Below are 16,520 nucleotides of genomic sequence, written 5' to 3' on the forward strand. Positions count from 1 at the left end.
CTTGTTCTCAAGTCAGCTGTTGAGCCTCCTGTCTGCTTTGAAAAACCAAAGGCAAGAGCTATCAAGACAGAGACAAACGCTGTCTTCTGTAGTTTTTTCTGGTAGATCAAGACTTTAGATAAATATAGACCAGTTAATCTAGGTTGGTATGCTACGTGTTAAGTGTATAATTAACTGAAAACAGCAGTGTTCATTGCAAATACCCCTTGTTCTTAAAGGGGAAGTGGAATAACCCTGTGCTGGTAGGAGTTGTAGGGATAGGAAAGTGTGTTTAAAAGCAGGGAGGCATCTCACAGAGTGGGCTCTTCCTCAGCTGGGGGGTGAAGCCACAGCATCAATGTGAAATGATGTATTATGCAACAGTAGTTGTTTTTATTGATTTTTACCTGTATCACGGTGAGAAAAACTTCACCTCTTCTTCATCTAAATGAAAGCCTTATTCTAAGGAGATTATCGTGTCAGTGTCTCTGCAGCTTGCAGCTTATTTTCTGGGAATAGTCAAGGCTTTTACAACGACTTGTCCTTTCTTGTTCTGAGAGTTGGCAACCGAATAGGCAGCATAAGTGATTCTTGGGCCATTTTTATCAAGTGCGAAACAAATGTAGAGAAGGCAAGTGAAAAAAAAAAAAAAACCAAACCAACAATGTATACTTACAGAAACCTGCTTCTCTTGTCAAAATTGTGCTGTGAAATCAATCTTTGTTATTCATACTGTCTCCATTATTGTGGCTGAAATAGGAGACTGGAGTGTTCTGTTTCCTTTTCCAGTATTGTCTTTTATTTTTGATGGATTTTCTGTGCTGCTAAGAGCAACAGATGATAATGGTTTTGTTGCATTGTTTTCAGTGCACTGAAATCCAGAGAAGAATGGCATGAGTTTGATCATGCTCCCACTAAGCATATTGGAAGTGGAAAGTCCCGCTGGTTTAGGTGGATTATGTTTCTCTTTACAATGCTTAAGTTTTATTTATTAAATAAGTGTTTTTTCAAGAAATAATAGGTGCAGTATTGTTACCTGTCTTGTATACTTGTCTTCTAAAGAGCACAACAAACCCAGTGATTCTAAATGGCTGAAAAGAAATATATTTTTATTTACAGTGCCCTTTTAGCTAATTCAAAGACAAGCTTGTCTTGAGTCTCCCAAAGTTAATATCATTTTGTGATCAAGGGAGTTTGGGGTGTTGGCACATGAAATGTTATCATTCATTTTGAACAGCATGATATTTAACAGATTTATTCTCTCTGTTGCAATTATTTAAAGCTTCTGCTAGGTAAAACTAAGAGAACAGTTTCTCTAGAAACAAAAAAGAGAAAATTTAATGACTGAATTGTTCACTGAAGCTTATGTGTCATATTTTGGGGGATTTTGTTTTAGGTTTTTTTCAATGTGGGTCTGGTTCTCAGTAGCATAGGATTTCAGACCCTTGTGACTGTAGTTGGCTTCAGTGGGATGAGTGTTTTTCCAGCACCTTTGAAAATTCCTTCTTCCTTTTAGCTGCTACAGCTAAGAGGATTCTGGTGCTGAAAGAGGCAGATGGTAACACACACTGTCCTGAGAATCTCAAGATCTAAATGCCAAGCACACATGGCAAACCTAAAGGACAATACGAATTTTGAAGTTTTACATTAATTTAATACATTAAAGTGGTGTTGGTACATGATAATACTTCTGGGCCTTAAAAATGTTTACAGGTAAGATTGGCTTAAGACGAGTATTCCATTAAAACGAGAGTGTTGTGGCTGGCAGTGGAGTTCAGCAGGATCAAGGTGTGAAGGTGTAAGTGTATGGGGCTGAGGGTTTTCTACAAGACAGCTGACAGCAGTGTTTAGCTGAAACCAGGGCTTCAATGCAGTTTGAACGTGTCTTCTTTAAAGCCCAGTAAGAATACTTGTTTTCCAGGTTGAAGTGATGTTTTTGTGACTGAACTGGTTTCTGTATGGGTTCTGGCATACAGAAGTTGTTGATGCAGAAATACAAAAAAACTTGTAAAGGCAGTACAAATGAACTTCCTCACATAAACTGAGTCCTAAGAGAAAAGTGAGTTTAATCTCCTAAAGGGCCGTGGAAAGGACAAGGCATGATAATACAATGGCAGTGTATGCAATTAATAAATATGCATAAGAAGAGAACTGACAATGTAATTGTGTGCTGCTTGAGTTTATAATTTCGCACAGACCTCAGGTTGTTCACATGGTTTTAACAGAATTCTTTTTAAAATGAAAACTCTGTTGCTGTATCCATCCATCCTCTTGGTTTCATTAACTAATACAGCAGTGATTTAAAACTGGTGAAGAGTTGTAATCAAGTGTTACTGTTTTTATTTGACAGGCCGGACCTGATAGACATGAGTACCGTTGCTGTTCAAAGCAACCTTGCAAATTTAGAACATGCTTTTTTTGTAGCAGAAAAACTTGGTGTTGCCAGACTTCTGGATCCTGAAGGTAAGATAGCTGCAAAGGGCTTTGTTGCAAAAACCCTAACGTTATGATAAAATCCAATCTGCCTGCAGGTTGTGGCATATTTATGGGCATTCTTACAACTATGTGATAAAGCACTGTTCTGTCTTGCTCTTTTAGATGTTGATGTTTCCTCACCTGATGAGAAGTCAGTAATAACTTATGTGTCATCACTTTATGATGCATTTCCCAAAGTACCAGAAGGTGGTGAAGGCATCGGTGCAAATGTAAGTAGGAAAAAAATACTTCTGCAGTGTGTGAGCTTCACTAACATGATTCTTGATTTCAGCTCCAGAATGTTAACTAGATCTTCCATAGGACTGCTGTCACACTTTTCTTTGACTTGATTTTCTAGGTTGGGAATTTAGAGGCTTAGCAGCTATTTCGTGTTCTGGACATGAAAATATTCTTGCGAAGAGCTTAACTAAAAACAATATACCTAAAGTTGGAGGAAGATTGAGTCAAAGTTCTTATTCTTCATTCATGGACCTATAAATTTTGTCTCTCTGATTCGTATCAATGTGAAGTTGATTAAACGAGAATGTTTTGTGTTTTCAGTGGAGTTATTTGGGACCAGAACTGAGGAATGAAATCATATATTTGGAAGCTATTAAGTGAGCTGTAAGCTCACGTAATGAGCAAGCAAATATTGTTTCAGAATTGCAGGGTTTAGAAATCTCTTTTCTATCTATGTGAAGACCTCAGACTTCAAAGATAATGCAAAAATGACCTCTCAGATGATTTTCTTCTGATCTGTATCCTGGGTTGTGCTTTGGTAGGATGTTGAAGTCAAATGGGTTGAATATCAGAATATGGTGAACTACCTCATGCAGTGGATCAGACACCATGTCACAATAATGTCTGACAGAACATTTCCCAACAATCCTGTGGAATTGAAGGTGAGGTGTGGCATCTTAAACCCCTTGTTGGAATGACACTTTATCTTACTGATGCAAAGCATGCTTGCAGAAATTAAATGCTTGTTGATTTATACAATCAAATCAACTGTAGAACAGTACTACTCCTTAACCTTTTCAAAGCACAATAAATACATTATTACCATACGAACAATCAAAAGCAAATCTTTACTTGTCACTGATCTCTTTTTGTAGAACTCAAGTAGAACAGTATAAGAACGTAGGCTTATGAAGAATATTAAGAGAGGGTTTAGATAGTAAGGTTATATTCACTGTAAGTAAAAGTTGATGATGGTTTTTATGTTTCTGTAGGCACTTTATAATCAATATTTACAGTTTAAAGAAACAGAAATTCCACCAAAGGAGACAGATAAATCAAAAATTAAACGTCTATACAAACTCCTAGAGGTAAGCTTCAACGTGCATTGAAATGTATAGAGATTGCCTTTCTGTGGCTTAAAATAACAAATATGTATGAATTGTTAAGGTCTGGATAGAATTTGGACGCATCAAACTTCCTCAAGGCTATCATCCAAATGATATAGAAAAAGAATGGGGAAAGCTTATTATTGCCATGCTGGAAAGAGAGAAGACCCTTCGGCCTGAAGTGGAGAGGTACGCTAGTGAATGCTTGACAGGCTTCGTTAATATGTTTTCTGGTTTTTTCACCTGTATTGAAAATTGTAAAGGTCATCTTCCATGATAACATCCACATTATTTTTCTAGATCAAGTAATACTGCCTTTGTTCAAGGCCTGGGGTTCTTTACCTAGTTCATAGAAGCAGGTCCAGATGGAAGTAACTTTGTTGGTCTGAGAAGGTCATGATGAATAGTATCTATGCCTCAGATCATCAAAGCACTTAAACACAAATATAACCACTTTCTTTGTACAGTTAGCCAGAACTAGGTTCATATCACTTTGCTGTCTCATTTGGGCTTCATTTCATATAAGCAACTTCTTCATCCTTTACAAGAAAAATATATTTTACTTGGTGCACAGCATTGTGGGCTAACGTCCTGTTCTGAGGTTGTTTAAATTAAGTTGGTTGTACCCAAGAGCACACAAAGAGGTTAGACGTGCAAAGTGCGTAGTAGTCTTCCATGGTAGTAAAATGTGTGACACTGTTTTGTACATCACTAATAACAAACTGAGCGTGTTTAAAATCTTGATGCAGGCTTAGAGCATTTCTGCTTTTTAATGGTACCTCTTTTTAGTTCTGTGGCAGACACAGGTGCTATCTGTTCATAAATTAAAAAAAAAAAAAACAAAACAGAAAAAACAAACAAACCCTTTTCTTTAAGTCTAAGTTAAATGATTCTTTGGGCTTTTATCTGTAGGTAGGTGTAGACGCCTGGGTCTGGATTCATTCTGCTTAACTTAAGCCTCCAAAGGGGACACCTCAGATCTGAATCGCTCTTTAGAGATTTCTGGCACTAGCTTTCTGGTGACAATAGGGTGATCATTCTCTCTCGGTTAGGTACCTGAAATTAGGTGTGAGGAATCCAGACCATTGCATAGGAAGTCCTCAGAAAGACAAATTTTAGCAAGAGAAGATCCCAAAGACAGAGTTGATAAAATACATGTCTTGCTTATAAAAGCAAGAGCATGACTGAAATGGCAGATTCAGCAGAAGGTGCTGATTGACAGCATCCTGCTGCAAAAGAAGTTCCTATAGAGGGATACGAAGTTGTCCCTACCATGCAGAGCAGAACACTGGAAAGCAGCAGAAGAAATACAGCCTGCTAGATCTTGTAGGTTTATCTGTCCTGACCTGCCAAAAGCAAAATTAGTGCCTGCCTTTGCCAAAAGGAATTTCATTTGTACTTGCAGAAAGCTGGATTATTTTTGTTGAGAATGTGTATAAATGACATCAGTTTATTTCTTTTTTATTCAGATGGACTGAGCAAAGGTAAACAGAAATAAACATAAACTCCTTCCCATGTTTCAGGATGGGTAAACACACCTAAAGTGACAGATTGTGTGGTGATGGTCACTGTGTGGTGGTCGCTGCAAAACGAGAGAGAAAAGTTGATAAAGTGATTCTGGCCTAGCGATCAAGTTAAAATTGTCAGTTGATCTGGACACAAGAACTTGATTCATGTTTGTTGTATTAGTTACTAGCGCGTATCACTTGTATGAGGTATTGATACAGCTCCTGGGGTGGGATTTGTTTGTGGCAAAAACATGACCTCAGCTAATACTGAAGTTTGGCATGTGCCTGCAAGTCTGGTGAATACATGTGACAGTATCAACGCAGATAGACAATGTGTGGCCAGATTGGTGTATGGGATCAAAATTAATCTGATCTCAGTGAGGAGAGTGCCAAACTGAGCTCTAGTTTGCAAAACTAGCAGAGTTTGGAATTGCTGCAGGGGTGTGTCTATGCCTTTGCTGTGCTTCTGTGTGTGAACAGAGTTATCTTATGGTGTGGGTGTGGTTTTCAGGAGGTCCTGAAAGCAGGGGGTGAAATACTGAAAAAAATCACCCTTAACCCAAGTTCTGAGTTAAAGCGTAAACTTAAGGGCAGTGATCAGATTTTTCTTACTTGTTTTGCGGTCAAAACAGCAAGAAGCAATTACTCTGAACGTGGAAGAAGTTGAAGGAAAATTTGCAGGACAATTTAGTGGGAAAGGGCAGTTAGTAAACATGCATACTTGAACAGTGGAGTAACAATGGTGGGTTGGATGGTGTAGAGGTGTCTCAAATTAAATTGTTATGAGAGGGTTAACCATGATATTCCCCAAGTTTTATTGTGCAGTTCCATTTGAAGGAAAAGGGCTCAGCCAGCTTCGAGTGTTTCGTACCATACGGTGGAGCATGGAGTTCTCACTTTGCTTCTTTTTGAAACTTCATTGAAGAGTCTGAGAAACACTGCAGAGACTTCTTTAAATTCTTATTTGGCTTATGGACATTTAGTGACACTTAAATAAAATATTTGATGCGTCTGTTTCCTAGAAACGCCCTAATGTTGCTGCCTAGTCTGTACTTGCAAAGCTTTAATGCAAGGTAGGGAAGCCAAAAGCAAGGTAGCGTACATAGCCCCAGGTAAAATCCTTTGAAAAGCTGGCAGAATATTAATTGCTGGGTTTTGAATATGCATACTGAAGCCTATTTAAAGGAGGAGTGCTAGGTGTTTCAAAAGCCAGAAGTGAAATTTCATCCCTAGAAGCTGTACGTTTTGTAGGAGTTTTATCTTTTCATTTTTCAGCAGATGTAAACAGCTAGAACAACCCTGCTCTGGATTCAAAAATGAATAGCAGTAGTTATAGCTATCATAGCAGTGATTCACTCTTTAGCAACAGTACTAGTGCTCGAACCAGCGTTGACTCTAACGAGAATTTCCTTTCTGTTAATTGTGGTCCCACGCTGATTAAATCTTGTATAAGCTTTGGTAATGGCACCTTAGAAGGAAACAGGTAACTTGGCATATGTATTTGCGCTTCGTGTTAGATGCTGTTTGTTTGGTCTTGAAGTCATGCAACATGTCTCGTAACTAGAAATAACGTTAATACTTATTTTTCTGAAATGCTCTGGCATCACCTAGGTTGGAAATGCTGCAGCAGATCGCAAACAGAATTCAGCGGGACAGCCGGAGCTGTGAGGACAAACTGATACTTGCCCGGAATGCTCTGCAGTCTGTAAGTCAGGCAGTGATTTTACTTGTCTGTGTTCATGAACTTGTTGCAGTGGAATGGCTACTTAAAAAAAAAAAATCTTTAGGATTTTTGAGTGCATACTTAATAGCTGCTACTTTTATTTTCATTGTACTGATATATTTAATATAGCATTTCTTCAAGAAAATACCAAAAATTGCTTAGAATGAGTTCTTCAGTTCTTTTAGGGTTTTTTTGTTGTTTGTAGTCAGACAAAAAGCTTCACAACAGTTTCATGATCAGAAGTTTTTACAAAATTTAGGATTTCTTACAGCTCATTTCTCTTTGACATAGCTGCAGGGCTTAATGGCTTTCTCTTATTTATTCAGGACACCAAGCGATTAGAGTCAGGGCTCCAGTTCCAACATGAAGCAGAGATAGCTGGGTATCTTCTTGAATCTGAGAACCTTCTCCGCCAGCAAGTGATTGATGCCCAAATTCTTATTGATGGAAAATACTATCAGGCAGACCAGCTTGTGCAAAGGTACTTTACAGTGTATTTGTATGAATAAATAAGCGTCCCGAGTACAGATAGCCATTATGGACAACATTTGTAAATCTTCGTGTCTATGGATAAATTTCTCAATCTGTTGCTGGGCACCCAAATAAAGATTATCAGGTATTCTGGTGGGTACATTGCCCATAAGCATTGTTGAAGACAAGAGGAGCTATTTGTAGTCGTTTGTGAAAATGAAGTAATTCACTAGAAGATTATTTAAATGTTTAGGGTTTACTAGGTGTTTGAGTGTAAAGATGTTAGCTTGTTTTATTGCACCTAAAATGCTTTTAGAATTCACTAACTTTGATTTTTAAAATGGAGGTGAGATTTCTGGTGATAGCTGTAGATGTGTTAACAGATAATAAGTGGAGTAACATCAGCTTCTATGTGGCAGTGTGTACCGTCTTAGCAGAAAGATGCATTTAAACAGCATAACTGAATTTTATTAAGAAGTGGCTCCAAAGTTTTTCACTGTTTGTGCTGGTCTGGGTGCAATCAAGCACATTACAGCTCCTTGGCAGCAAACTGCAGGTGTTTGATCTGCTGCAACATGTAGTATATTGGAAGATTTGATTGTTCCCTGCAATTGTTATGGTGCATGCTAGCCCATACCTTGCTGACTTTCTGGTCATTGCCCAATTTCTGCATCTGTTATCTGTTTTTATAGAAGTATAAGCTGACATACCCTATACTTTCTGATATAACTGCTTATTTATAAATATATATGTACAACTCAAGCGTAAGAGATCATGTGAATTTATCATGCTGAACTGAATAGCAATATAAACCTTCATCATAAGCATTCCTTGAAATTCTTCATTTATTTATTTTATTTTAACAGAGTTGCAAAACTTCGTGATGAGCTAATGGCTGTACGGACCGACTGTTCTTCTGTGTACAACAAGGGGCATGCACTGACAACAGAGCAGACAAAGCTGATGATATCAGGAATAACCGAAAGCTTAAACTCAGGATTTACAGCAAACCTAACCCCTGAATTAAATGCTGCAATGACCCAAGGTTTAACACCTACTTTGACTTCATCCAGCTTGACATCTGGTCTTTCATCAGGTCTTACATCCAGACTGACACCAACCATCACTCCCGCTTACACACCAGGCATCCCACCACGGTTAATTCAAAGCTACGTGACAGGAGTAGACAGTGGGACTCTGCAAACACTCAAGCTGATGCAAATCAGAAAACCTCTTATGAAATCAGCTTTTGTGGATCAGAATTTAACAGAAGAAGAGGTGAACATGAAATTTGTCCAGGATCTATTGAGCTGGGTGGAAGAAATGCAGGTAGCAATCTTTATGGAAACAGTCTGCCTCTAATATTACATTTACTCCTTGTAGAATATGAACTAATTTTTCCTTCTTGTTTGTAAGGTGCAACTTGATCGAGCAGAATGGGGTTCGGATTTACCAAGTGTTGAAAGCCATTTAGAAAATCACAAAAATGTCCACAAAGCTATTGAGGAATTTGAATCCAGCCTTAAAGAAGCTAAAATCAGCGAGGTACAGCACCTTATTCTTTTTGTTTGATTACTTTCTTACTGTGTGACTCATAGACTGATGTTGAATTCTAGAACTGTGATTGGGTTTTACAGTCTTTCACTTACTTTTATTTCTGATCTCTAGATAACATACATGAAATCAGGAGATCTAATGGTTTAACGTATCTAACCTTTTAATTGTCTTTTGACCTCATGTACCAAATACAGATCCAAATGACTGCCCCTCTTAAACTCAGTTATGCAGAAAAATTGCACAAACTGGAGAGTCAGTATTCAAAACTCTTGGTAAGTTTGTCATACCTCTTCAACATTCTGCGTTTCAGTGTACATCATGTTTGATAAGGGATGAGCTTTAAATTCTGGTTTTTGTAAATATTTTTTTTTCTTTTTGATAAAGAACACATCGAGAAATCAGGAAAGACATCTGGATACTCTTCACAACTTTGTGTCTCGTGCTACTAGAGAGCTGATATGGCTGAATGAAAAAGAAGAGGAAGAGGTTGCATATGACTGGAGTGAAAGAAACCCCAATATAACAAGAAAAAAGGAATACCATGCGGTATGTATTGCTAGTACAATCTGGGGGGAATAATTAAATCATATTTCAGAATTTAAGAGATTTCTAAAATGTTTCTATCTTTCCCCACCTCCATCCCCCCGGAAAAAGGAATTAATGAGAGAACTTGATCAAAAAGAAGAAGTTATTAAATCAGTACAAGAAATAGCTGAGCAATTGCTTCTTGAAAATCACCCAGCCAGGCTAACCATTGAGGTAAGTTAGTAAAACCAGCACACAAACAAGAAAATAGTTTCGTGATTTAATAGACCTTAGAATGAGGGGGAAAAAAGGGAAGTGCTAACTCATAGGAGATTAAACATCAAGAGACTGAATAATAAGGCCTTTTTTTTTTTCCTCTTCACTGTCTCTGTTGAATCTGTCTTCCAGTTTCTAAAAAGTAAAAACACTCAAAGTTATGGTTACATCTTGGATTGCTTAAATAAAATCCCCCTAAAGCCTAAAATTAGAATGTCCAGAGTTGGTTTGTAGAGACGGTTCTGGCTACGCAGCTTCTAGAATTATTGATACAAATTGCATTGGCAAACTGAGGGTGCAAAAGAGTCCTTACGTGTTTCTCTCATGCTGGATTGAAAGAAGGTTCAGTGGATCTTTTCTAGTCACTTACTGTATGTATGGGTTCCTATTATCGTTTAGGGTTGGTTTTATAACCTTATTTGTCAGTGAATTGTGAAACTTGTTTGGATGTTAAAAATCTGACCAGGTATGTCAGAATCGAGCCTGGTATTATAGGTAAAGGGTTTACAGGAAATTTATTGTAACCATTTTAGGGTCATAACAAGTTTCCAAAGGAGAATGTAAAACACTTTTCCCTGTAGATCTTCAAGGCAAGAGTAAATACAGGCAGTGGGTGGTATAAATGGAAACAATAAAAAGCTGTTTTATTATGACAGAATGACAAAACAGTCAGAGAGGATGGATTTTTATGGTTCTTCAGCTCAGTGAGTTTATATCTGCATAAATTGGAAACATGAAGAAAACTCCTCCCTTCCTTCCTTCTCATGACATTTACTTTGAACAATAAGTGACTTTTTATGTAACGTGGGGAATCCTATTCTTTAAAAGTATATGCTGTTCTAATGGTTCTTATCGGTGTGATATACTTAACATATGAATATGTTAAAGATACATATTATGAAACTATGTCATTGCAGTGAAGATGACTATCCAGGTTATGATGTCTCCAGTAATTATATATTGGGACATTTAAAAAGAAAAAAAAAAAAAAGAAATGTATGCTTTTTATACAGAAGAATCTATGCATTAACACATCAGTTTGAAATTTATAGAAGCCAATGAAAAAACTCTTTTGAATTCCCTGAGAATCGTATGGAATTGAAAAATCAAGACTTTTGGCTGATTTTACAAAGTCAAGAGTACCCTCTGCTGGTGAACACTCGTGCAGTGCATCTCTAGTGGCAGCACCATGCGGACAGTATAGGAGGCAGCATTCGAATAGGGTTATGTTCTTTAAATTCCTGTGCAACTGTTACATAAAATTATACATTGCGGTGAGTCCCCATTAATAATTTTTATGGTGCATTCAGTGTAACTTTAATATTTGATTTGTGTCCAAGAGAGAATCCAGCTATTTTTAATGAGTAAATAGAGCCACAGATCTTAGACTGGGGTCTAAGGAGGTATAGTCCAGCCTCTGCTTAAAGCATTGTCAGGGCTTTTTTTGGCTGAATTCTGAACACGCCCACAGATGTGGCAATTTCACAGCTTCTCTGGGTGAGTTTTCTGATGTTTGACTATGCTGTAGGAACAGGATTTTTCTCATGTCTAACTGGAATTTTTCTTGCTACAGCTTGCTGTTCTTGGGTGAGGAAGTCAGGTTTAGACGCCTGTGTTTGCTCCATTACTTTTATATTTCCTAAATTCTGGAAATGTATGCATGCTTTAATTTTCATTTCCTCTTGAAAAATCTCTTTGTCTCTAAAGGCCTATAGAGCTGCAATGCAGACACAATGGAGCTGGATTCTTCAGCTCTGTCACTGTGTTGAACAACATTTGAGAGAAAATGCTGCATATTTTGAGGTAAGAATGTGAAATGTTTTAAGTTACAACCATAGTAAAAAAGTTCCCCTGAAAGTGCTAGTTGCTGTCTCACAGTAGTTGTAGAATTGACATTTGACATGTGCAGTCATTAGATGATGAGCTGTGCTCCCACAGTGTTACCCCACCTGCGTTGTCTTTGCTACAGTTATATCAGTTCACAGGAGATGAAAATCTGGCTTGGTGTTTTCTGAGTGCTGCAGCTGCAAGTAGAGACTCTGAGAATGAAGGTGTGTTCTCTCCCTGTCATACACAACTGCTGTCAGTGCAGCTTTTGTGGATGGTGTATAGTGGACAGTGGTTAATGATGGCAAAGGGATAACATATTTTAGGTGGCTTTTCCAGGACTATCCAAAAAATGGAACATACAGCCATTAATAATAAAGGGAGCAGAGAACACCCTGACATAAAACACCTTTCTGATTATCACAGTTTTCATACTCAGCAAATGATGCAGTACTCGGTTACGTGCATGAGGATTGAAGACTTAAGGGTTTCTCAGTTACATGCACGAGGATTGAAGATTTAAGAGGTTTTAGTTTTAAATAAAGTCTACTCTCTTTTTTTTTATATTTAAATTATAAAAATTGGTCCTTCGTGTCTGTCGTCATTTAGCCCCAGTCAGCAACCAAGCAGCACACAGCCGCCCACTTACTCCGCCCCGGTGGGATGGGAGAGAGAATTGGAAGAGGAAAAGTGAGGCTGGGTGGCTGAAGAGGAAGGGGGGTGATGTTGGGATGAGACGCGTTTGGACTGAGAAGGCTGAGAGCCTGGAGTTAGGAAGTGGACACTGGAGATGACAAAACTGAGTGATTTTTGGCTCCCTGTGGTAGCTGGGCAGTGGGAATTCTGGATTTGAGAAATGAGGTTTCAGGGACAGAATGGGGTGAGGACTATCACAGGACATTTCATTTCCCCATCGTGCTTAACCGGGACCCTAGTCTGGAGGTGCAGATGCCCAGGCAGAACTGTCAAGTGTGGCAGCTCACTTTCCCTCCTACACAAAATGCTTGCTGAAGTTTGCAGCTAGTTTGCTACAGTTTGTAGACTTTGTTTTTTTATTTATGAAAGTAACTGTAATTTCAGGGAAGCAAGAATCACTTCAGAAATTTTTTCCATTGCAGAAACAGTATTTAACTAAAGTTCAATAACTGCTGAATTAGTTCTGCATGTAGATAGTACCAAGAATAACTGGTGTTATGATGTGTGCCTTCTTGAACAGTACCTTTAGACACGAGGTCACAGCTAGTGTTGTGTGGTACAGGGGTCACTTCAAGCTACCAAAAAAGATTATTTTAAAAAAGACAGAAATTAACCTCATAGTATAGCTGTTTGTATACTTTTTAGGTTGTTTAAAAGTATCCCCGATATTTATCTCTTCCTAGTTTTTCAGTGATGCCAAAGAAGCCATGGAATATTTGAAGAATTTGAAGGATACCATATACAGAAAATACAGTTGTGATAGATCAAGTAGCCTTCATAGGCTGGAAGACCTTGTCCAGGAGTCTATGGTAAGAATTCAAGGATCCTATTAATGTGAGTTACAATTCAAGAATAAATGTGTAGATTATAGTTGGATATAAAATATATGTGTTTAAAATTATTCCTTTGAAGTGCAGGAACACAGAAGAAGATAGAATTGCATCTATCCAAGTATAATGAATGTTTTTCATACCCTTAAAATAGTTTGATTTATTTCTTTATCTTTACAATACTAGATGTTGTGGGAAACCAGTGACTTGAGAAAGATATTTTGTTCTTGTAAAATGTGTTACTTTTAAGGAGCACAGTAAAATAAGTCAGGAAAAGAAAAGCTTAGCAGGATCAAAGAAGCAGCACTGTATTCTGGCCATCTCTTATAATGTGTTCTTTTCTTAACTGTTTTAGGAAGAAAAAGAACAACTCTTGCAGTATAAGAGCACAGTAGCAGGCCTTGTGGGGAGAGCAAAGGCAATAATTCAGCTGAAGCCAAGGAACCCTGACTGTATACTCAAAACATCCATCCCAATTAAAGCCATCTGTGACTATAGACAAATTGAGGTTAGAAACTTGAATTTCCTCAAGTCAGTTACAGACGTGAGAATTCAGCTAAAGTTTCATTAATTACCATGTTCCTGGAGAACACTAGACTCTGAATTTCTTCCACCCTAGTAAACAAGAGCAAATCCTTGTGTTGAACATTGGTTTTGTTGTTCTGTTGCTTATTTATTGACATGATTTGCCGAAGTGCTGTGGAGAAGTATTTTGTAATGCTTAGCTCATTAAATTATTCTGCTTTTCTGTTAATACTAGATAACTATTTACAAAGATGATGAGTGTGTGTTAGCAAACAACTCCCATCGTGCTAAATGGAAAGTCATTAGCCCAAGTGGTAATGAGGCCATGGTTCCATCTGTATGCTTTACAGTTCCTCCACCAAACAAAGAAGCAATAGATACAGCCAACAGGTAGGGACAAAACAAACACACCCATTTTCTTTTAAAGTCTATTTATATGAAGTTTGGGTTAAAATAACGTCTAACTTTTTTTCCCTTTTCATGTGTTACTTTAATCTAAAGTTGGAGTCATTTTATGTTTCAGGATTGAACAGCAATTTCAGAATGTTCTGGCCCTTTGGCACGAGTCACATGTAAACATGAAGAGTGTGGTGTCCTGGCATTACCTGACAAACGAAATTGAAGCTGTTCAAGCTGGCAATGTTGCCTCGGTATGTGCTATGTCAAGCAAGGGCCTCTTAGCCATTTCCTAGGAAGTCATAGGCTACACTTCCCAGAAATATTGTCTAATCAACAATTTGCAGCAATCCTCATCTTCTTTGTGGGAATAGCTGGCAGTGGCCACGCTGGTTACTACTGTGCAACATTCTGCCTTGATCTGAGTAGCCTTTAAGTAGACGCATTTGAGGAAGGAGCAGAGAGGTCGTATTATGAAAACTACCCGTAGCCTTACTGCACAAACCTCTCTAGTCTCCTGTTGTCAGCAGAGGGACAGGATCTTTCGAAAACAATTGAACGGTGCCTACATCCAGATTTTGTTCTGGAGGAGTCTACCTTTCTGCATTTATATGGAAGATATCTGGGGACATTTGCTTCATTAGGCTAAGGTTAATTTTATTGAACCCCCTATTATTTCCTTGTGGCTGCAACTTCTTACTAACACACCGTGAACCAACATTTAGTCTTTCAAGCTGAAGGCAACTGAACACTCATTCTTCTGTAATGCATTTTTTCATTCTTACACATGTCTGTAACTTGAAATGTTAAATAGTTAATTAGAACCAATTTGTCAGAAATGAAATAGTGATATCAAAATACTCTTCTGTCTGGCTGAAACAGTGCGTGAGATCACTGAATTACACAATGTTAGGTGTATAGCATAACACTATTTAATACAATAGGTTATTATACAACATTGGTGTGTCTGTCTAGAACCTGTCAATAATATTTGTAATACTCAAAACATTTTCACTCCTTATTTCCCACTGTTGCTGTTGAAAAGAAGGAATCTAAGATAATTCTTGAAGTGTCACTACTTCTCTGACTCTTGCTGGCTTCCTGTTTGTTGCTACATGGCATTAGGTGGAGAAATGGCGTCTGAGGTAGGATTGCTTTAACGTAGCCCATTACTGGCATTAAATATGGAAAAGGATTTTATAGCGAGTGTTAGCTGTCAGCTGATATGCTGATACCTGTCAAGTGGAGTCCAGCCCAGGAGCAGCAAGCTTTCAGAACCTCAATTCTTTGACTTTACAATCTTAGTAATTGGTCAATATTGCTTCTCGATAGAAAGCATTATGTGGAACTGAGTGATGCATCATTGCTGACCATGCCTTGGGTTTATAATTTATTGCAGATAAAGACAATGCTGCCAGGTGAACATCAGCAGGTTCTAAGCAATTTGCAGTCCCGCTTTGACGATTTTGTGGAAGATAGCCAGGAATCAAAAATCTTTACAAGCTCCGATACAGCACAGCTGGAAAGGGAAGTTAATGTTTGCAAGCAATACTATCAAGAGCTTCTGAAATCTGCAGAAAGAGGTAAAACTTCGCTGAGAAGAGTAGAAAGATGCCATCATGAGACTGTAGGTCTTGATAAAACTTCTCTCTCTGAATACAAGCTCTAATAAATTACCCATTTTATATCGATATTGTTAATGTTCCAGTTCTGAACAGAGTGTCCTGTTAAGTGTGCATGATTACTCTTAAGTATTTTTAACTATATATATAAAGCTATGTAGAAATACTGATGTGTTACTTAATACACAGAGTGCTACAAAAAATTTACACCCAAGAATTTATTCTATGGCTCACTGTTTAGTCATGCCTTCTTTGTTTTTGAATGTTGGAAATGTAACTTGATTACTTTGTTGAGTTCATAACAGAATTAGAACTTTTTTCACTTTCAAGGCAAGAAAAGTGTCCTATATATTATCCTAGCTCCACAGAATGCCTGTAGTTACTGCTCTTAACTCTGCTTTTAAATACACTAAGAACATAAAGCTTAAAGTATCTGCTCTGATTTACTGTCAAGTAGCTAATGGCTTAAAGAAATACAGTTGTGCAAAGTTGATTGCTGCATTAGCATAGGTCAGTATACTTGGGAAAAGATGTGTTGCCCTGTGCATCTGGAAGAGGGGGTTTTTAAAAAGGAAAAAAAAAAAAAAAAGCCCTGAAGGTTTACTGTAGTGTTGTGCCTGATATCATTTGACTGAAAGAATCAGTCACTGAGTTTAGCAGTGACTGCATAAGGGGTGCCTGGGATGAATAGTCAAAGATATATGCTAATTTTTCTCATGTGAGGAGGTGATCTAATAATAGCTAAAATTTAAAGGTTCCTAAAA

At 37.8% G+C, this 16,520-nt stretch overlaps 1 protein-coding gene across 6 annotated transcripts in view; it reads left to right on the forward strand.

Moving 5' to 3' along the window:
• Positions 1-16,520, forward strand: part of DST (dystonin) — a 316,491-nt gene that overhangs the window by 156,725 nt on the left and 143,246 nt on the right. For 5 of the 6 annotated variants that reach the window (XM_064447871.1, XM_064447868.1, XM_064447872.1 and 2 more), the window contains 18 exons: positions 2,330-2,442; positions 2,578-2,684; positions 3,237-3,356; positions 3,687-3,782; positions 3,862-3,989; positions 6,920-7,013; positions 7,358-7,512; positions 8,369-8,831; positions 8,919-9,047; positions 9,254-9,331; positions 9,444-9,605; positions 9,714-9,818; positions 11,568-11,663; positions 13,067-13,192; positions 13,569-13,721; positions 13,974-14,128; positions 14,262-14,388; positions 15,534-15,717. In XM_064447871.1, coding sequence (XP_064303941.1) covers positions 2,330-2,442; positions 2,578-2,684; positions 3,237-3,356; positions 3,687-3,782; positions 3,862-3,989; positions 6,920-7,013; positions 7,358-7,512; positions 8,369-8,831; positions 8,919-9,047; positions 9,254-9,331; positions 9,444-9,605; positions 9,714-9,818; positions 11,568-11,663; positions 13,067-13,192; positions 13,569-13,721; positions 13,974-14,128; positions 14,262-14,388; positions 15,534-15,717 — 2,591 coding nt within the window. Of the gene's footprint in view, positions 1-2,329; positions 2,443-2,577; positions 2,685-3,236; positions 3,357-3,686; positions 3,783-3,861; positions 3,990-6,624; positions 6,792-6,919; positions 7,014-7,357; positions 7,513-8,368; positions 8,832-8,918; positions 9,048-9,253; positions 9,332-9,443; positions 9,606-9,713; positions 9,819-11,567; positions 11,664-13,066; positions 13,193-13,568; positions 13,722-13,973; positions 14,129-14,261; positions 14,389-15,533; positions 15,718-16,520 lie in introns of those variants that run through there. The other variant, XM_009500403.2, reaches the window with a different exon arrangement.

The sequence above is a fragment of the Phalacrocorax carbo genome, chromosome 3 (genome assembly GCF_963921805.1).
Source record: "Phalacrocorax carbo chromosome 3, bPhaCar2.1, whole genome shotgun sequence".
Taxonomy (NCBI): Eukaryota; Metazoa; Chordata; class Aves; order Suliformes; family Phalacrocoracidae; genus Phalacrocorax; species Phalacrocorax carbo.